Here is a 24774-nt window from a genome sequence, read left to right as displayed (position 1 = left end):
ACTCATTAGATTTGCATGTACACATCTGGGCTGTAATCCTATCTAAACTGTTACAGAGACAGCACGGCTGTTCTTGGACTCCTTGTTGACGGGACGGAGGTTGCAGTACACATTATCGAGTTGTCTAGTCGACCAGTCACCGAGGCCATTCTACAGAAATTGACGTCACAGGATATCTCGCATTATTTTCTTGTAAAATACCGGGTATGTGTATGTCGGCAGAGTAGGTGTTGTCAGTGTGTGAGGGGAGCATGACTCTAAATAGAAATAGAAATTAAGTGTTTTCGATTGTTTGTTAAAAAATTGACGGGTCAATAGTATACAGTTGTTCCATGCCTTATCAGTCAACAGTCGAAACTCATTCCCCGAGGCCGCTTTCCTGGGGCCGCAGAACCCGGACATCGAGGGACAAAATTTTGACTGTTTACTGATATTAAAGGCTCGAAACAGCTGTTTTATAATCCGAATAACTAAATATAATAAGATACAGGTCGGTCTGTGTTTCTCGGGAAACTGAGAAACGGGCCAGTCTGTGCTGTCATGGTTGTAACCCTTGGCAAGTCACTTTACCCTAATTGCTCTGGATGGCATGTGATTGGCCTTTCATATATTCTGCAGCGAAGTAGTCACCGACAACTACAAGGAGACCCAATCTCAAAATTACCCTGGCTGTTCACGAGCGAAAAACCAAGCAAACAAACAATCATTCAAAAATCAGATGCAGAAGACCCTTTTCTGATATATTCTTAAGCTTTCCTGTAGCAGACGTCGATAATCGAGATCAGAATGATGCTTCATCATAATCATTTAAATTCTTGGACGAGTTCGGATCTTTCACGCCTGTCTACATTTTAAAAAATCTTTACCTGTCTCTCGAGTTATTGTTTGCTGGGTTTATCGCAAAGACCGGCCCGTTGACTGTTGATTGATAAGGTATAGAACAACAGTTTAATATCATGTTAAACATGATCACTAATAGGTTTTATCGTTGTTGATTTTCATTTCGATTCTGAACATGTAAACTGATAACTTAACATGGTTATACTTTGTTCTGTGTAATATCCACCAAATTCCGCTACAATGAATATGACAAATGATAACATTCCATTTATTTGAGATAGAGTTCCGATACATGGGTTTACTTTCTGTGTCATTCGGCTACTACATTGTATTCTCAATGAAGGAGTACATTGATTTGCCCTTCATTTTGTCGTTAAGAGATTCGTCAATATTTTTACCTTTTAATTGTGCTGGTATCGATTTGGATACTCGAATCAAGATCATAGCCTCATTAGTGCGTCTGGCAGCCGTCACTGATCCGAACCTATCGTTATGTGCTTAGTGTGCCCTGTTATAGCGCTCTGTTTGGCAGTGCATGCCAAGACCCCAAACATCCAAATATATCCTACAGATTTATTCCGCCTAACGCATTCGCATTATAAAACATTATTACCCTTCCATTAGGAACCCTGACTATAAGAAGCCTGGTTGCTGATATAAATGCTTGATTGTTGTTACGAGTGTGTAACTAATTCGATCTTAGTTTTATCGATATTGTTTGGAAAGATAGATAACAATCTTCTAAAAACCACAATATCATCATTTTCTTAATGACGACGTTATCGTTGCAGTATCAGTCAAAGTGACTAGAAATGTTCTCAGCACACATAATCTCAACTTTGCTTATGCCGAATTCCGTTTAATGATGCTTATATAATTACAGTGTATATTTTTGTCTTCAAACGGTGTCTTTTTCTTTTGGTTTGATACATTTTCGGTTTGCAATGTGTTTACAATAGTTCCTATGTTTTAAGTAATTTTGTCGTTAGGTTAATGTCTGTTCTGATCTCGATATTTGGTATCGGCGTTCTTCTGTGTTTTAGACCATTGTTTGATTGTTTCCTTATGTCCCGATATGTTAAGTTAGAGTTATCTTTCCCTGGCTTGTTCGTTCAACGTGTATCTTTATTTGACGTCTGGCAATAAAAGATCAGTAGTCTTTGCATTGTAACGTTACAACGTGTCATCTTAATAGAAGGAGAACATTAAGAAGACAGTTCAAATATTTGTGGATCCTGGCATGAGTTTTACGATACCAACTACACATCATCATTGCAGGCCTTCAGCATAGAGTCGGGCACGTGTTTCCTGGCCATGGACCTGCACGAGTACACACTATCGGAGTATTTGGCCTTGCAGCAGATAGACATCAACCTTGACCCATTAGCTATCAACAGGATGGGATGGCAGATACTTAAGGGCATGGGCTATCTTCACGACTGCTGTGACGTAGTACACGGAAACGTCATGGTGAGACCATGTTTTTGTGCCCAACAATAACCATAAGCGATTGTTATAAGTCCGTGTTTTGACCATGCCTTCGTCTCAGCTTCCTACTCCTGTGGAGTTATTTCATCCTCTTGTTTTAGACATTTAAATCCTTTTTGAACTTCCCAACTTCCGTTTTCGATTACCACACTTTTGACCCCCAGTATATCAAGTCTTCCTGAAGAGCGAAGCATTTTTATGGTACAATGTTATAAATACAATTCAACATATCTTATATCCAATACTAATGTCATATCAAAAGTGCTACGCACTTGTGATTTTTGGTAAGGACTTTTAGACCAGGACCATGGCCGTATTGTGAGAGTATATCACAAGCGTTATATTAAAGGATTGTTAATATTGGAGAACTCAAAAAAGTTATGGATTTATCTTGTAATGGTCATTTAAACGTCTCTATTTGATCAGTATTCTGTTAACTCTATACAATACCAGACCTATTTTCAGCCCAACATTCGTTTTCATTCTGTGATGGACTCTTTAGAATCAGAAGAAGAATATGTGTGGATACCTGGTATTAATCAAACATCGGTCTAATCTATTAACATTTACTGTGTGCTTGTCGCGCTTAAAAAAATAGATTCAAAACTGATTTTGATTTGTTCTACTCCTACAGCCCACTAACGTTTTAGTAGATGTAGACGAGAAGCTGAGGCTAAGCGAGTATTACCTTCCTCCTCCCCTTGGTGGCAGTGTTCGTACACTAATTCCAACGTCTCCGATGCCTGGTAAGACAACATATCTGTATAGGTGTTTGTAGCGATAGGTTGCTTTATTTGTGTACGCTTCTTATCACATACATGTGTTGTAGAGTTATTTTTCATGGTTTTGGAATGATTTGGATCTTGTCGAGGCAGCTTGTCAAGAATTCCCGTCACTTATCTGAGACCTCATAAGCGTCAAAATAATCACTGTGGGTTACATGTCACGTCGTCGTTAAACTTACAGTGTGGTTACTCGTAGTTTTATTGTCTTTTTCTTTTATTCTGCTAGTGACAAGTGAAACGGTTTTATGACTTCATTCTTACGTTTTACACAAAGTCATACCCTATATACCCATACACCTTAACGCACCAATCGTACATTCTTTTTAATGAAGTCACGATTATTGCGGCATATAACAAAATGACTATGAAGTTAAACTATACACATCTGCTTTACAGCTAAGCAGGTTGTGTTCGACGTAACAAATTGTTACTTGACTTATGTTAAATTGTGATAAAATCTGACTGCGATTTCCACGAATAACTGTATATATGTTTAACTTTTGATTTGTTAGGGTTTCTTAACAATGAATGTGATTGTTTTATCACTGGAATTACAACATACAAGTTTACGACTTAAAGTGGTCACACGTTACCCACTAATAAATTATTGTAGCTGTGCTGCCAGGGTATTTGTTTTCACCAGCTAGTCTAATGGTAATGTATTACTGACTGTATTACTATATTGTCGTTGACGTGATAACCACAAGTAAGAATTCTTAGTCGAGAAAAAGTATGTGTCGGGGATTACACGTACTAGGACGGACTGGATGTTGACGTTCCAGGCTCTCACACCTAGAACACACCTGGATACCAGAATCAAATATAATATTGCTCTTTACCCAAATGAAAAAGTTTTTCTTATATTGATGGCATATTTCCCTTTGTCTTAAACTCGAACAATGTGTGAATGATTAAAATGTATGAGTGCTATAAAACTAAAGATTCTTCTGATTCTTCTGGGTGCTAATACACCAAAGATTGTTTGGATGTAAGTGAGTAAATATTTTTTTCCTTTATGAAGCAATGATTTGTCTGTGTTTTTGAACCAATGGTTTGATTGGGTGTTATGAAGCAATACTTTGCCTGCGTGTTAGTGATACCACGGTTTGTTTGGGTGTCAGTGAACCCATGGCTTGTTTGGGTGTCAGTGAACCCATGGTTTGTTTTGGAGTCGGTGAACCCTTGGTTTGTTTGGGTGTCAGTGAACCCATGGTTTGTTTTGATGTCAGTGAACCCATGGTTTGCTTGGGTGTCAGTGAACCCTTGGTTTGTGTGGGTGTCAGTGAATCCATAGTTTGTGTGGGTGTCAGTGAACCCATGGTTTGTTGGGGTGTCAGTGAACCCATAGTTTGTGTGGGTGTCAGTGAGCCCATGGTTTGTTTTGATATCAGTGAACCCATGGTTTGTTTGGGTGTCAGTGAACCCATGGTTTGTTTGGGTGTCAATGAATCAATGGTTTGTTTCATTGTTAGTAAAAACAATGGTTTGTCGTTCTACACTTTCTCTCTTCATTTACGTATGCAACTTTCATGTTCGTTCAAACCGTTTGTTCACTTAACGTAATTAGAACATATAACATATAATACTTACCATACTTATTTTAAACTTTTATTACAGCTGATAGATACTGCTGGATGCCAACTGAGATCGTGACTGAATCTGGAAGTTACAACAAGCAGTCAGACATACAGGTAAAGTTATATCTCACCTTCATCTTATATTAACAATGCTTTCACGTGTCTTCACCCGTTATAAACATACTTTTGTATTACATATAGCGGTTTAATGAATTTCTTTCATTTCACTGCGGCTATGCATAGCATTAGTTTCATATACTACATTTCCTGTGTTGTGCGTTAACGCACCTCAGAAGATATGAAGATATTCCAAACAAAAAGACATCAAAAACATCAAATACAACAGTTCATGTTAAATCAGATTTACTAGTTATTTTTCATGTGAATTGACGGCAAAGAAAACACAATTTACGGAAATGAAACGGGACTGATATCAATTGCATTCGTGCATATATATATATATACCAGTGAATCTTTGTCTGACAGTGGCATTGGTTGTTAGATTGATCTATCGAGGTATTCAACGATAACCACAACGCACCCCGGATATGGCGTAAAGAATATAACTCGTAAACCGATATACACTGTATGTTCCGATATAAAGTCTGCAATAATTTATACTAGTGTAGCTAGATAGAAACATTGACGAACCAAAGGAAGTTCTCGCACACCAATCGTAACAAGTGTGTTTTATCAGAAGTATTATACGCATGGAATGGCTGCTGATTTTTTATACGACAGTTTGTCATGTATAGATATGTTTTAGACAAAAATCAGAACGTTATGGTGTCTTCGAAAGAAATTATTCCCTTTTTTATCAGCAATATATAGAAGTGTCTTACCAGATATAGTATCTACCCAGCCAACCAAAACCAGTGTTGCAACAGTGAATTATCTGACAAGCTTACTTGGCTCTTTGTTCGGCGTATATCATATGCTCTTATTGTGATTCATTTCAAGCGGTTTTTACGCCAATAATATAAACCTGGAATCGTTTGAAACATTAAAACATGACGCTTCTTGCATTTAGATAGGTTTAGATGTTCCCACCCCATATACGCATGATAACGTAATCAGCTAAATTGAACAATAGAACGATACGGATCAGTAACTGTACCATTGTTGTTATCTGGCAGTGTGATCAGGTACTCTACTAGAAACACCTCTGCTATTCAATTGGAATTGCTTTTATTTCAACTTAAATTGTAGCAAATCCTTATCAAACACGTTATACTTTAAGTGTACACACCCCGCCATCTCGACTGCGATTTAATCTAATTCGCTCATTATCACACCATTAACAGCATTAAACTGATGTTGATTAATCCCACTTTCGTCCGCAAACGGATACAATGAAATGAATTCGGTACGTCTAGTGAAGCCATCACATCTGTACGACGATTACACGATCTACACGTCATTCTCTGTATACTTTTAAGGTCGTACTTGTCACGCAATCTAAATGTTTGCTGTTGTCAATGCATCACACCAGGAATGCTTGGCGATGTTCATCTTTCGGAACTTGTCGTTATAGCTTTTAGTTTGGTAGATGATGTTTGAGGCGGAAATCACATAGTAGGTTTTAGCAATAACCCTTTGAAGTCGATCGAAAAAAAATCTTTTCTCTTTTTCAATTGCCGCTCGTGTTTGAACTAAAATTAAGTGATTTTCCGCCGACTATATCGTGTTTACATCACAAACACTTATAGACACAGATTAATATGATGCATTTAAATTCGTTATTCGCTGAAAAAAAATGACTTGGATTATGCGTCCTGGTTTCACACGAAAAAGTGCGTGTGTCCCTAACAAAAACTCTGGTTGGCATCCATTTGTTTAAATTCGTTTTACTGACTGTGTAGTAAACAGACTGACGTGGTGTGGTAGCTATAATCAAATAAAATGCCAAATCAATGTAGTTACTGCCTCATCTTCATTGACGCCATGTCTATTTCAGAGGACACAGGCAGCCTGGATCATAATTAAATTATAATACATGTTTGTTTTGTCGTTTCTAATTGTCTTCCCAGCTGATTTCGTTGCAGTTGTGCTGTGAATTTGGGAAAATAGTGGATCGCAAGGGGTATGACAATTACGATACTTCCGGACAGCTATCCATGGGAACTACAACTACAGCAACGATGTTATAGCCAGTCCAGTTCACACTTCGTTCTCTCAATGTGGAATTGGGATCATTTATTTCTTCTATGCATATTAAATGTTGGTTGGGATAAAATTCCGTGCTTTACGAGGAATACAAATTGTTATATCTTAATAAATGAACAAAATTGTATTAATACTCGAATGGATTTCCAACATCACGATGTAAAACAACTCGGTCTCAATTATCGATTTTTATCATTGAATCAATATTTGATGGCATGCAACACTGTTTTAATTGAAATGCAAGGTAGTTTATGTATTTTTCAAACAAATTATATTCATCACATTACTAGTATTGGTAGAAGTAGTTAATTCTATGCTTTCAAATAAAACTTTTTGTACCCGTGACTATCTGGTAATCATTTTCGTGTACTTTGGCGCGGTGGTGCGTCTGCTGTGCTTGTGTGTCTCATTGCAGGTAACCGGAATGTTGTTGTACTACTTACTGACCGGAGGGCATCACCCGTATGGAGAAAACAATCTGGCAATTCAAGTCAGCATCCAACAAAATTGGCCAGACATCAAGTACCTGGGCGGGGAGGTCAACGATTTGCTGTCCAATATGCTCTGTATGCCACAGGGTAATCGACCTTGTATAGGAGATCTACTGAAGTAAGATAATTGAAAGTTTGTTTTAAACAACGCATGAAAGTCACGTAATATATACATAGAAGATATTGAATGGTTTCCCGTTGAATATAACATATATTTCACGAGTATAACAAAATATCGAAATATTATAACATTGTTTTCTTGACAAAACAAATATCTAGTTGATCATTTGCTCAGGTGTTTTTGACAGACGTGTCCTTCAAGGACGATTCATAATTCGGCATTTTCCCTATCTATAATTAGATTAGTATTTGAAGAGGTTATTCCCTTTTATGTCCTCTATAAAATCCGTAGTACAATAGAACTTGCTTTGACATTGGTTACAGACATCCTTACTTCTGGGCTGACGAGAAGCGACTCAGGTTTGTCCTTATCGCTGGTTCAGACGTTCTCCGGGACATGAAACTAGGGTGAGTTTGTATCTTTGTAGAAGTTATCTTTAAATGTTACGCTCTGATAGGTGAAGGTGGGAATGGTATCTCGATCGACCAATGACATTTCATGGCTCTATGGAATTGATAACTGTCTAATTAAGGTAGCTGCATCATTGGACTTACTTCCCGCGTAAGTTTTATATTTATTTGGACACATTTATCAGTTTTTTTAGCCACTCACAGTTTTTGTGTGGTTGAGCTAACAGCTGAATGACAATACGGTGGTATTCCCGTCTTATTGAAAACAAGTTAAAACAGAATAGAAATGAAATATTATAGACTTTCTATTGAAATACAATTCAAAACCATACGGTTTGATTTTTACGAAAAATTGACCGCTAATAATGTTGCCCGACCTATTCTCCATCAACATACGTTTTGAATTCCAGAGTTCCGACATTTGGAGGGACGGGAGGCACCATGATCGACATCATCAATGCAGTCGGCTGTGACACATTCGCCAACGACTGGGTACGTATTCTCTTGTATCATTGGGAACTCATTTCTTTCGAATCATCGGATACGATTTCTATAGAATCATTAAATACGTATTTGTCAACGATCGTCGGGTACGCATTTCTTTCGAATCATTTGGTCATATTTCTCTGCAATCATTCGGAACGTTTTCCTCTCAAATAATTAGATATGTATTTTTATCGAATCATCGGGTCCGTATTTCTATTGAATCATCGGGTCCGTATTTCTATTGAATCATCGGGTACGTATTTCTATCGACTCGTCAGGTACGTATTTCTATTGAATCAATGGGTACGTATTTCTATTGAATCAATGGGTCCGTATTTCTATCGAATCATCGGGTACGTATTTCTATTGAATCATCGGGTCCGTATTTCTATTGAATCAATGGGTCCGTATTTCTATTGAATCAATGGGTCCGTATTTCTATTGAATCAATGGGTCCGTATTTCTATTGAATCATCGGGTACGTATTTCTATCGACTCGTCAGGTACGTATTTCTATTGAATCAATGGGTACGTGTTTCTATTGAATCAATGGGTCCGTATTTCTATCGAATCATCGGGTCCGTATTTCTATTGAATCATTGAGTACGTATTTCTATTGAATCATCGGGTACGTATTTCTATTGAATCATCGGGTACGTATTTCTATTGAATCATCGGGTACGTATTTCTATTGAATCAATGGGTCCGTATTTCTATTGAATCATTGAGTACGTATTTCTATTGAATCAATGGATACGTATTTCTATCGAATCATCGGGTCCGTATTTCTATCGAATCATCGGGTCCGTATTTCTATTGAATCATTGAGTACGTATTTCTATTGAATCATCGGGTCCGTATTTCTATCGACTCGTCAGGTACGTATTTCTATCGAATCATCGGGTCCGTATTTCTATCGAATCATCGGGTCCGTATTTCTATTGAATCATTGAGTACGTATTTCTATTGAATCATCGGGTCCGTATTTCTATCGACTCGTCAGGTACGTATTTCTATTGAATCATCGGGTCCGTATTTCTATCGAATCATCGGGTCCGTATTTCTATTGAATCATCGGGTACGTATTTCTATTGAATCATCGGGTACGTATTTCTATCGACTCGTCAGGTACGTATTTCTATTGAATCAATGGGTACGTATTTCTATTGAATCAATGGGTCCGTATTTCTATCGAATCATCGGGTACGTATTTCTATTGAATCATTGAGTACGTATTTCTATTGAATCAATGGGTACGTATTTTTATCGAATAATTGGGTCCGTATTTCTATCGAATCATCGGGTCCGTATTTCTATTGAATCAATTGGTCCGTATTTCTATTGATTCAATGGGTACGTATTGCTATTGAATTATTGGGTACGTATTTCTATTGAATTATTGGGTACGTATTTCTATTGAATTATTGGGTACGTATTTCTATTGAATCATTGGGTCCGTATTTCTATTGATTCAATGGGTACGTATTTCTATTGAATTATTGGGTACGTATTTCTATTATTGATTCATTGGGTACGTATTTCGATCGAATCAATTGTACATATATTCTGGTTAGTTACGTTTAACCCTAATAAAACCGAAATGATTTTCATATCTAATTCAAACGAAATTGAAGCAGACCTTGATATTGTTTTTGATGGAATTTTTGTAAATTTTACCGAGACTCATCGGCATCTTGGTGTATTAATCAGTTCATCTGCTAAATGGGGAGATCATGTTAATTCTATATATAAGTCCGCTATGAAAAAGATCAATATGTTAAGGAAATTGAAATTCATATTAAAACGAGATGCTCTACTTAGAATTTACAAAACTTTTATTTTACCTATTTTAGAATACGCATGTGAACTTTGGGACGGGTGTTCAATATCAGACTCTATAAAATTAGAATTAGTCCAACGTGAGGTAGCACGAATTATCACTGGTTTACCATCATATGTAAATGTTTCAGCTTTATACTCGGAAACGAGCCTTGAGACACTCTCTGAGAGACGAAAACGAAGAAAATTAAGTCTATTCTACAAAATGGATAGGAACTTAACTCCACATTATCTTAATTCTCTTCTTCCTCCAAATGTCGGCGATACTAACAACTACATCTTACGAACTAACAATAATTACAGAATTCCCCACTACAGACTCTCCCTTACTACCTCCTCCTTTATACCTTCATCTCTACACATGTGGAATGACCTGGATGAATCTACTAGATCATCTCCTTCCTTGGCAACTTTTAAAAAAAGTATATCCAGGTCTGATGAAGATAAATACCCAACATTTTATAATTTTGGTGACAGAAAGACAAATATTATCCATACTAAATTACGACATAGATGCAGTGCATTGAATTATGATTTGTTCCGTGTAAATCTCATAAATAGTCCAGATTGTAGTTGTGGAAATCGTTGCGAGAGTGCCTATCATTATTTCTTTGAATGTGAAAAGTATGTAAATTGCAGAGGCATTTTATTTGACAATTTAAGAAACTTAAATATTAATATAACATTGAATACTTTATTGTATGGTAACAATCTGTATGCCGATAATATGAATCTAAATATTTTCAGACATGTGCATTATTTTATAAAGTCCAGCAAAAGATTTTAAGATATGCATTCGTATTATATATACATGTATATAATGTGTTATATTTCATTAATATTGTCTAGGCCAATAGATATTATATTGTATTTAGGAGAGGGCGTCAATAAGTTGACATAACTTGTGCCTTATCCTTTTGTTCACTTCATTGACAATAAAATATGTTTAAACTAAAAAAAACTACATATTTGTAACGAATCATTAGATATTTACTACGATATGGAATATTGATAAGGCCCACTGCTATTTTACCTATTTGCACATTGTATTTTCTCATTTTTAGTCATTTTGATTAAAATCACGATATCCATCCAACATCTCGGCAAAAGCTCGCAATCAAATCTCAAATATTCCGTGCCCACTAAGCGACACCCTGCCGCTAGACAAAGGAAAGTTTACACAAGTATGATCTAAAGGTGACATTACACTCTCCACGAACCAACTGTCTCGAGATTATTTCTCGTGGCATGTCCGCTGACGCCGTATTTTTTCAACGTCGATTCACCATTGATAAGCTGAGTCCAGAGAAATATACCGGATGCGACGTCACTTCCTGTTTTGAGAAAATTTGCCGTGTTGTTGTGACCGTCAATTTTTTACTCTGCGCTCGTTTTTCTTTGAAAGTGTATGAGATGTTAAATAGATGTGCACTTTTCGTAGTTAGATGTTTCCTTTGTGATTCGTAGCCTTTCTTGCTTCCAGAACTTGGGAGACTATCACATTCTTTAGCAATTTCGCTGCTGACATTTTTAAACGCTTTGTTGTGATAAATAACACTTAACTGGCCAATCAGCAACACGAGTATAATATTGTTGTTATTATTAAGAAAGCTTTTTATCTGTAGATGTCACTGGTTGATCCGATCATCATGAAGGAGATGCGATCATTCCGTCAGTACAAGAACACGCTTGTGGAACTAGTCCTCTTTGTCTACAACTGTTGCCTCCATTTTGAAAAAATGTAAGTTACACCTCGTTGTCTCCATATTTTAATGTACACCATATTTTTTCTAAGCTGAGATGAAGGGAACATTATAAGTGTTAAAGCAATATACTTAGAGGATAAGGATGGACAGTTTCCCATTGAATGTCACATATACTTTTCATCGTATGACAGAACACAGCGTTATATTTAACTACGGTACTTAACGTGGACAGTTCGATTGTTGTTTTTCTTTTAAAGGACGTAAATATAAAAGAACATGAAATGGTTTAAAAGCGTTTTATGCTTCTACACTTTATGAACATTCTAATGGTTTATCTCGGCCCCGAACGGCGCACAAACCGCTGTTCGCAAATTGTCTCGGATAGGTATAAAGTTATCATTTGAACAAAAGAAAAATCTCAGATTAAATGTGTCAAAACAAGGCATTCTCAAATATGTTTCTCACCATACCTCATTTTTTGTAAGTTTGCCTCTAATTTCAATAAAGATTGTGACCGATGAAAAATGAACAATAGGTTTTCACATGTGAACAAAAAGCTACAAAAACAACCAAAGCAGTATCGATTTTAGTTACAAAACTGCAACTTTCACTCGTACATAATTAAATGCAATATACGAACTGACAAGATAATGATACAGCCAGACGATTGTGCACATTGCTGCCAGCGGTGTATACAATCTATTATAATACGTATAAGGTGACCATTTAACCCGATAGGCTGTGTCTGAAAGTCGTGTATTAACCTATGACAAATGTATTTAATCTATTCAACTCTGTCCCGATAGGCTGTGTCTGAAAGTCGTGTATTAACCTATGACAAATGTGTTTAATCTATTTAACTTTGTCCCGGTCGTTACTTTTAGGCGTGATGCTCTAGTTGTAGACGTTGGTTCCATTTTGAATTGATATCCCTGGTTACAATGTAATACTGTACTAACTGAAGGGTCCTTGAGGACAAACATGTGTAAGAAGATTTCCCTCTCATTGATTGTATTGCATGGTTCTATAATTGACCTCGTCTTATCTACTTAAGGGTCATCTATATAGCAAAATAATGTTGAATTTCAGACACGAATAAATATATGAAATATTTGCACAAAAATAGTCATGTAATATACCAAAATGTTTGGTAGGACATACAGTTTCTAACAATTACAAAGAATTCGCTGTAGATGCTCTCAGTTTCTTCTAAAGAGTGACTTTGTGGTAACCTTGAAATGTAAATGGCGGTCGTGAATAATATCACAAATCCACTGTACCTTATAAGACAAAATTACCATACCATTCATTAATCCACTGTACCTTATAAGACAAAATGGCCATACCATTCATTAATCCACTGTACCTTATAAGACAAAATTACCATCCCATTCATTAATCCACTGTACCTTATAAGACAAAATGACCATACCATTCACAAATTTACTGTACTTTATAAGACAAAATGACCATACCATTCGTTAATCCACTGTACCTTATAAGACAAAATTACCATACCATTCGTTAATCCACTGTACCTTATAAGACAAAATTGCCATACCATTCATAAATCCACTGTACATTATAAGACAAAATGACCATACCATTCATTAATCCACTGTACAATATAAGACAAAATGACCATACCATTCATTAATCCACTGTACATTATAAGACAAAATGACCATACCATTCATTAATCCACTGTACATTATAAGACAAAATGACCATACCATTCATTAATCCACTGTACCTTATAAGACAAAATGACCATACCATTCATTAATCCACTGTACATTATAAGACAAAATGACCATACCATTCGTTAATCCACTGTACTATAAGACAAATGACCATACCATTAATTAATCCACTGTACCTTATAAGACAAAATGACCATACCATTCGTTAATCCACTGTACTATAAGACAAATGACCATACCATTAATTAATCCACTGTACTATAAGACAAATGACCATACCATTAATTAATCCACTGTACTATAAGACAAATGACCATACCATTAATTAATCCACTGTACTATAAGACAAATGACCATACCATTCATAAATCCACTGTACTATAAGACAAATGACCATACCATTCATAAATCCACTGTACTATAAGACAAATGACCATACCATTCATAAATCCACTGTACTATAAGACAAATGACCATACCATTCATAATCCACTGTACATTTAATTAAGCATTAAACTGCCTTCTTTTGAAAGACATTGTTCTAAAATTCTCAAAGGATTGTAGATTTTGTTTTAGATTTATTTGCCTGCGTTGTCAATATGACCTGTTCTTGTGACATCACGACTACAGTCGACCGTTCCCTGCAAAATGTACTATTTCGTGGAAATAGATGTAAACTCGTCAATTTAATTTAAATTTCAATCAATACATTCAACTGTGAGGATTTCTATAAAATAACCAAATCTATATAAATTGTTGCAAATTACATTGATCAATCAGGTTTTTCTCCGTTAACACTTATTTTCGTGACGTCAAAGATTGTAACGTCAGACAAAACGACGTCATTTAGTGACGACATCACGAGCATTGTTCGTCATAATCATTACACCAATATGAACTATGAGAGACTCATGGTCTGATATCTTTGTGAAGCAAGTGTAAATATGGACGAAAAGACCATACCGTTCATTAAATGGTTCATCTGTTTTGCCTTCAATACCACCGTATCTAATAGGACGAAAGGATAATATCGTTAGCAATTGTAAAAAAGGGCTTGATAACCACAATTAATTAAAAAAAAATGTTTCCGAAAGATTTAATCCTAGTGATTATTTGATGATGCAGTTGGAATGTCAACACCTTTTCCAGTTAAGGCCATTCGAATTTTGCGACATCGCCATTTCCATTATAAGTGTTGAATTGTTCCTAGTACGTCATTTTGTTTGAGGTGAAGGTCAATAAACCTTAGTATTGGTTGGATGCCAGTAACACGGCGTGTTAGTGTTAAGCCAGCGTGAAATCCACATTCAAAAAAGACAAACAACGTCTGTTTTGGTGATTTCTCTATGAATATTTAAGCAGAAATTCACATTCAATAAATCATTTTGTCATTTCATGGAATTGTTCAGGACCACTCAAAGCGCGTGCAATTTACGAGTAATTTCTTGATATTTTCTAAAAAATCTCGCCCATACGCTATTGTCCTGGCACGTGCGTACTGTAAACGTCGTTAGGATATGCTTTCTTTAAACATTTATATATCTAAATCTTACGTATTTGAATCTTTGAAGCTGAAGTTACTACATTCCACGAAATCAAAATTAACTTTGTATATGTTTTTTTTTTTTAAATTACTGCACGCTTTACACCAGATATTACTTGTATACACCCTATACAAGAGATATAACTAGTACACACCCTATACACCAGATATTACTAGTATACACCCTATACACCAGATATTACTAGTATACACCCTATACACCAGATATTACTAGTATACACCCTATACACCAGCTATTACTAGTATACACCCTATACACCAGATATTACTAGTATACACCCTATACACCAGATATTAGTAGTATACACCCTATACACCAAATATTACTTGTATACACCCTATACAAGAGATATAACTAGTACACACCCTATACACCATATATTACTAGTGTACACCCTATACACCAGATATTACTAGTGTACACCCTATACACCAGATATTAGTAGTATACACCCTATACACCAGATATTACTATTATACACCCTATACACCATATATTACTAGTGTACACCCTATACACCAGATATTAGTAGTATACACCCTATACACCAGATATTACTATTATACACCCTATACACCATATATTACTAGTATACACCCTATACACCAGATATTACTAGTATACACCCTATACACCAGATATTACTTTTATACACCCTATACACCATATATTACTAGTATACACCCTATACACCAGATATTACTAGTACACACCCTATACACCAGATATTACTAGTATACACCCTATACACCAGATATTACTAGTATACACCCTATACACCAGATATTACTAGTATACACCCTATACACCAGATATTACTAGTATACACCCTATACACCAGATATTACTAGTGTACACCCTATACACCAGATATTACTAGTGTACACCCTATACACCAGATATTACTAGTATACACCCTATACACCAGATATTACTAGTATACACCCTATACACCAGATATTACTAATATACACCCTATACACCAGATATTACTAGTATACACCCGATACACCAGATATTACTAGTATACACCCTATACACCAGATATTACTAGTATACACCCTATACACCAGATATTACTAGTATACACCAGATATTACTTGTACACACCCTATACACCAGATATTACTAGTATACACCCTATACAACATATATTACTAGTATACACCCTATACACCAGATATAACTAGTGTACACCCTATACACCAGATATTACTAGTGTACACCCTATACACCAGATATTACTAGTATACACCCTATACACCAGATATTACTAGTACACACCCTATACACCAGATATTACTAGTATACACCCTATACACAAGATATTACTAGTATACACCCTATACACCAGATATTAGTAGTATACACCCTATACACCAGATATTACTAGTATACACCCTATACACCAGATATTACTAGTGTACACCCGATACACTAGATATTACTAGTATACATCCTATACACCAGATATTACTAATATACACCCTATACACCAGATATTACTAGTGTACACCCTATACACCAGATATTACTAGTATACACCCTATACACCAGATATTAGTAGTATACACCCTATACACCAGATATTACTAGTATACACCCTATACACCAGATATTACTAGTATACACCCTATACACCAGATATTACTAGTGTACACCCTATACACCAGATATTACTAGTATACACCCTATACACTAGATATTACTATTATACACCAGATATTACTAGTATACACCCGATACACCAGATATTACTAGTATACACCCTATACGCCAGATATTACTAATATACACCCTATACACCAGATATTACTAGTATACACCCGATACACCAGATATTACTAGTATACACCCTATACACCAGATATTACTAGTATACACCCGATACACCAGATATTACTAGTATACACCCTATACACCAGATATTACTAGTGTACACCCTATACACCAGATATTACTAGTGTACACCCTATACAAGAGATATAACTACTACATACCCTATACACCAGATATTACTAGTATACACCCTATACACCAGATATTAGTAGTATACACCCTATACACCAAATATTACTTGTATACACCCTATACAAGAGATATAACTAGTACACACCCTATACACCATATATTACTAGTGTACACCCTATACACCAGATATTACTAGTGTACACCCTATACACCAGATATTAGTAGTATACACCCTATACACCAGATATTACTATTATACACCCTATACACCATATATTACTAGTATACACCCTATACACCAGATATTACTAGTATACACCCTATACACCAGATATTACTTTTATACACCCTATACACCATATATTACTAGTATACACCCTATACACCAGATATTACTAGTACACACCCTATACACCAGATATTACTAGTATACACCCTATACACCAGATATTAGTAGTATACACCCTATACACCAAATATTACTTGTATACACCCTATACAAGAGATATAACTAGTACACACCCTATACACCAGATATTACTAGTGTACACCCTATACACCAGATATTACTAGTGTACACCCTATACACCAGATATTAGTAGTATACACCCTATACACCAGATATTACTATTATACACCCTATACACCATATATTACTAGTATACACCCTATACACCAGATATTACTAGTATACACCCTATACACCAGATATTACTTTTATACACCCTATACACCATATATTACTAGTATACACCCTATACACCAGATATTACTAGTACACACCCTATACACCAGATATTACTAGTATACACCCTATACACCAGATATTACTAGTATACACCCTATACACCAGATATTACTAGTGTACACCCTATACACCAGATATTACTAGTGTACACCCTATACACCAGATATTACTAGTGTACACCCTATACACCAGATATTACTAGTATACACCCTATACACCAGATATTACTAGTATACACCCTATACACCAGATATTACTAGTATACACCCTATACACCAGATATTACTAGTATACACCCTATACACCAGATATTACTAGTGTACACCCTATACACCAGATATTACTAGTGTACACCCTATACACCAGATATTACTAGTGTAGACCCTATACACCAGATATTACTAGTATACACCCTATACACCAGATATTATTAGTATACACCCTATACACCAGATGCTACTTGTATACACCCTATGAAAGAGATATAACTAGTACACACCCTATACACCAGATATTACTAGTGTACACCCTATACACCAGATATTACTAGTGTACACCCTATACACCAGATATTACTAGTGTACACCCTATACAAGAGATATAACTAGTATACACCCTACACACCAGATATAACTAGTGCACACCCTATACACCAGATATTACTAGTATACACCAGATATTACTAGTACACACCCTATACACCAGATATTCCTAGTATACACCCTATACAACATATATTACTAGTATACACCCTATACACCAGATATAACTAGTGTACACCCTATACACGAGATATTACTAGTGTACACCCTATACACCAGATATTACTAGTATACACCCTATACACCAGATATTACTAGTACACACCCTATACACCAGATATTACTAGTATACACCCTATACACCAGATATTACTAGTATACACCCTATACACCAGATATTACTAGTATACACCCTATACAACCAGATATTACTAGTACACACCCTATACACCAGATATTACTAGTATACACCCTATACACCAGATATTACTAGTATACACCCTATACACCAGATATTACTAGTATACACCCTATACACCAGATATTACTAGTATACACCCTGTACACCAGATATTACTAATATACAGCCTATACACCAGATATTACTAGTATACACCCTATACACCAGATATTACTAGTACACACCCTATACACCAGATATTACTAGTATACACCCTATACACCAGATATTACTAGTATACACCCTATACACCAGATATTACTAGTATACACCCTATACACCAGATATTACTAGTATACACCCTATACACCAGATATTACTAGTATACACCCTATACACCAGATATTACTAGTATACACCCTATACACCAGATATTACTAGTACACACCCTATACACCAGATATTACTAGTATACACCCTATACACCAGATATTACTAGTATACACCCTATACACCAGATATTACTAGTATACACCCTATACACCAGATATTACTAGTATACACCCTATACACCAGATATTACTAGTATACACCCTATACACCAGATATTACTAGTATACACCCTGTACACCAGATATTACTAGTATACAGCCTATACACCAGATATTACTAGTATACACCCTATACACCAGATATTACTAGTACACACCCTATACACCAGATATTACTAGTATACACCCTATACACCAGATATTACTAGTATACACCCTATACACCAGATATTACTAGTATACACCCTATACACCAGATATTACTAGTATACACCCTATACACAAGATATTACTAGTATACACCCTATACACCAGATATTAGTAGTATACACCCTATACACCAGATATTACTAGTATACACCCTATACACCAGATATTACTAGTGTACACCCGATACACCAGATATTACTAGTATACATCCTATACACCAGATATTACTAATATACACCCTATACACCAGATATTACTAGTGTACACCCTATACACCAGATATTACTAGTATACACCCTATACACCAGATATTAGTAGTATACACCCTATACACCAGATATTACTAGTATACACCCTATACACCAGATATTACTAGTATACACCCTATACACCAGATATTACTAGTATACACCCTATACACTAGATATTACTATTATACACCAGATATTACTAGTGTACACCCTATACACCAGATATTACTAGTATACACCCTATACACTAGATATTACTATTATACACCAGATATTACTAGTGTACACCCTATACACCAGATATTACTAGTATACACCCGATACACCAGATATTACTAGTATACACCCTATACACCAGATATTACTAGTGTACACCCTATACACCAGATATTACTAGTATACACCCTATACACCAGATATTACTAGTATACACCCTATACACCAGATATTACTAGTATACACCCTATACACTAGATATTACTATTATACACCAGATATTACTAGTGTACACCCTATACACCAGATATTACTAGTATACACCCGATACACCAGATATTACTAGTATACACCCTATACACCAGATATTACTAGTGTACACCCTATACACCAGATATTACTAGTGTACACCCTATACACCAGATATTACAATATACACCCTATACAAGAGATATAACTAGTATACACCCTATACGCCAGATATTACTAGTGTACACCCTATACACCAGATATTACTAGTATACACCCTATACACCAGATATTACTAATGTACACCCTATACACCAGATATTACTAGTGTACACCCTATACAAGATATATAACTAGTATACACCCTATACACCAGATATTACTAGTGTACACCCTATACACCAAATATTACTTGTACACACCCTATACACCAGATATTACAATATACACCCTATACACCAGATATTACTTGTAAACACCCTATACACCAAATATTACTTGTACACACCCTATACACCAGATATTACTAGTGTACACCCTATACACCAAATATTACTTGTACACACCCTATACACCAGATATTACAATATACACCCTATACACCAGATATTACTAGTATACACCCTACACACCAGATATAACTAGTACACACCCTATACACCAGATATTACTAGTATACACCAGATATAACTAGTATACACCCTATACACCAGATATTACTAGTATACACCCTATACACCAGATATTACTTGTACACACCCTATGCACCAGATATTACTAGTACACACCCTATACACCTGATATTACTAGTATACACCAGATATTACTAGTATACACCCTATACACCAGATATTACTAGTATACACCCTATACACCAGATATTACTAGTATACACCCTATGCACCAGATATTACTAGTGTACACCCTATACACCAGATATTACTTGTACACACCCTATACATCAGATATTACTAGTACACACCCTATACACCAGATATTACTAGTATACACCAGATATTACTAGTACACACCCTATACACCAGATATTACTAGTATACACCCTATACACCAGATATTACTAGTATACACCCTATGCACCAGATATAACTAGTATACACCCTATACACCAGATATTACTAGTACACACCCTATACACCAGATATAACTAGTACACACCCTATACACCAGATATTACTAGTATACACCAGATATTACTAGTACACACCCTATACACCTGATATTACTAGTATACACCAGATATTACTAGTATACACCCTATACACCAGATATTACTAGTATACACCCTATACACCAGATATTACTAGTATACACCCTATACACCAGATATTACTAGTGTACACCCTATACACCAGATATTACTAGTATACACCCTATACACCAGATATTACTAGTATACACACTATACACCAGATATTACTATTATTTAGGCTACATCCCGTTTTTTTGTGTTAGCTCCATAACCAACAAAAATATATTTATTCAAGTTAATCCGTATGATCTAATTTACGCTATTCCTGTTGAAATCCATTTTTATTGATGGCCTCTTTTTTCTTAGAAATTATTTCTCCGTAGCCAATCAAAAGCGACGTTACAAACGGCGACTTTTTTGCGTTATGAGCTGATACCACGAATTTCTAACCCATTGAAAATGCTTGTTTAAAGCAAGATGAAATCATTATTTAAAGTTCCGTTGATCGCATTAAATTTACAGTTCCTAACACAATCTACTAATTTCATGTAGAAATAGAGGAATAAAAAAGTCATCTCTAATGTTGAAATGTGAAATCTGAAGAGTTTCTTAACTGATGTTCACGCCTAAAATAATATAATTGAAAAGCAGTCATCCACTCTAAAAAAGTCCGACATACAACAGCAGACATTGGACAAATATGGAAATGTACCCCGACTAACGTGGCCCGATAAGATACATCTGGTAGTTAATTCATAATTTACATGTTGATTCACATTTTGGTTAAAGTGACTTGTTACTGTTGTCCACTTAAAGGTCTGAAGAAGCACGAGATGTACTTGATGAACCCTGTAAGTACTTCCTGACGAAGTTCCCAGTGCTGTTCATGTCTGTGTTCAGCGCCATCAAAGGGTCGGACCGATCCCAGAAGATTTGCTACAAACCATTTTTCTGAAGCATGCGCGGTTTCCTCCTCTTTCCAGCGGAAACGCTCTTCGAATAAGTTCCGTAATGATTTAAAAGTTTTTATTAACAATCCGGGAGAACTTGAGCACAAGCACAGGAAAAACTAACTAATTACTTTTCATGATGTTGAAACAATCGTGGACACGTGACTGGCCAACAGCACGTAACGGAAGACAGTCTTCTAATGGTAATTATATTTACGGAAAAAATGTTTGAAATATTCATGTATTTATGAATTGATAAACTAATGTTTTAAAGCATGCATGTATCGGAAAAATAGCAAGTGATATATACTATCGCCATTCAACTTCGCAAAAATGTGCAAATAAAACAATTTAAACGGGGATTGTAAGCCAAATGTCTTCTTTGTTCTGTACCTACCATAGAACACTAAATCGTTAAGTCATTACAAGCAATTCAATATATCAAATGTTGTCTTATTGTATTGTATCTCGAATTCCGAAACGACTAAATAAAATATTGAACATATAGAATTTCTATACAGAAAACAACCAACAAACTGAAAAATAGTCTTTTGAAACTTGCCCCCGTGTATATTAAGTTGAGCCAGGGAGAAAATGTTTGGTAGCCACTGATTGGCCAGTTTATCATGAAGTTCTAATAGCTATGTAGCCTGATAGGTAACTATACATAGGTAATGTTGAAATAAATTTGGTAAGTCAGATTTATTTTTTCTTCAAACATTCAGGTCATAATAATTTATAGGTGAACATTTCAGATTTCTTAGAATTTCAACGGCGGAAAACATCTGATTTTAAAATGGCTACCCAAGGATCAGTTTGAGCGTAAGGACCCAACTTTTTTTTTATTAAGTCTTACCCTAAACTTTTGTTATAAATCATAATTGCCAAATTGATTTCAAGAATTCTAATGATATACTCCAAAACAATAACACTGAAGTCTATGAAAAAACAATTATTTGGTTGGTTTTTAAACGAGGATTGCTTAAATAATCTAAAATATTATTCATAAGCCATTAGCTCGAAATCGCGTACATGTAGGTCATGACGGACGAGCATTCGGAATTTCGATTGCAGGAACGTTACTAACCGTTGACTGGCATATTGGACGAGATCTTCCGAGTAGGCAGAGATTCCTATGGGATAGAATGGTCGGAGGCGATGGCACACATAACATGATTTTGTTATTCATTTGCTCAGAAGCCGATAGTCTGATGTGCTCCGTAAGGATTTCTAATAATTCCCGTTATTATTAGAACGGTCAGAACAAAATAGGATGGCTTTCAGAGCACATTATAGGGAGAAGAATGTCCCGAACGACTTCAAATAAACTTGACTACGTATGTGGAGTATGCCTTGAGTTGTTGGCGGCACTGCCAATGGCATATTGCTCTAGGCATTGTGTTTTAGTGTTTCAATAATGATGTATCTGGAAAAAAATACGTAGCGCACCAATTTAAAAAAATAATTGGTATAAAACTATCTCATGGTGAGAGTGTATCTGTCTTCAACACCACTTTCTTTACTTCCTTAGTTGTGAGATGTTCTAAACACAATTATGAAGGAATTAAAACAATAAGACAATCTCACAACTCGAGAGGACGTATAAATAGTTTCGACTGCGTGCGGTCACGTTACGTCCGACCTATTGATAGAGGTGTCAACTGAAATGGCGTGGGTGCCAGATAAACAGTGTATCTTAACAGTAACTATGGTGATCTCTTGTAACACTAACTATGGTGTTCTCTTGTAACAGTAACTATGGCGATCTCTTGTAACAGTAACTATGGTGATCTCTTGTAACAGTAACTATAGTGGTCTCTTGTAACAGTAAACTATGGCGAGCCCTTGTAACAGTAACTATGGTGATCTCTTGTAACAGTTACTATGGCGATCTCTTGTAACAGTAACTATGGTGATCTCTTGTAACAGTAACTATAGTGGTCTCTTGTAACAGTAACTATGGTGTTTTCTTGTAACAGTAACTATGGTGATCTCTTGTAACAGTAACTATGGCGATCTCTTGTAACAGTAACTATGGCGAGCCCTTGTAACAGTAACTATGGTGTTCTCTTGTAACAGTAACTATGGCGATCTCTTGTAACAATAACTATGGCGATCTCTTGTAACAGTAACTATGGTGATCTCTTGTAACAGTAACTATGGTGATCTCTTGTAACAGTAACTATGGTGATCTCTTGTAACAGTAACTATGACGAGCCCTTGTAACAGTAACTATGGTGTTCTCTTGTAACAGTAACTATGGCGATCTCTTGTAACAATAACTATGGCGATCTCTTGT

At 35.7% G+C, this 24774-nt stretch overlaps 1 protein-coding gene across 2 annotated transcripts in view; it reads left to right on the top strand.

Annotated features, from left to right (window-relative positions):
• LOC117337581 overlaps nucleotides 1-22835 on the top strand; it is a 49307-nt gene extending 26472 nt beyond the window's left edge. For both annotated transcript variants that reach the window (XM_033898626.1, XM_033898627.1), the window contains 9 exons: nucleotides 57-204; nucleotides 2119-2310; nucleotides 2963-3074; nucleotides 4731-4804; nucleotides 7272-7465; nucleotides 7792-7875; nucleotides 8289-8370; nucleotides 11829-11944; nucleotides 22342-22835. In XM_033898626.1, coding sequence (XP_033754517.1) covers nucleotides 57-204; nucleotides 2119-2310; nucleotides 2963-3074; nucleotides 4731-4804; nucleotides 7272-7465; nucleotides 7792-7875; nucleotides 8289-8370; nucleotides 11829-11944; nucleotides 22342-22480 — 1141 coding nt within the window. In that variant the 3' untranslated portion in view covers nucleotides 22481-22835. The remainder of the gene's footprint in view (nucleotides 1-56; nucleotides 205-2118; nucleotides 2311-2962; nucleotides 3075-4730; nucleotides 4805-7271; nucleotides 7466-7791; nucleotides 7876-8288; nucleotides 8371-11828; nucleotides 11945-22341) is intronic.
• Nucleotides 22836-24774: the final 1939 nt, after the last annotated feature.

This window comes from Pecten maximus, chromosome 11 (assembly GCF_902652985.1).
Source record: "Pecten maximus chromosome 11, xPecMax1.1, whole genome shotgun sequence".
NCBI classification, from domain to species: Eukaryota; Metazoa; Mollusca; class Bivalvia; order Pectinida; family Pectinidae; genus Pecten; species Pecten maximus.
This window is presented reverse-complemented; position numbering and strand designations above follow the sequence as displayed.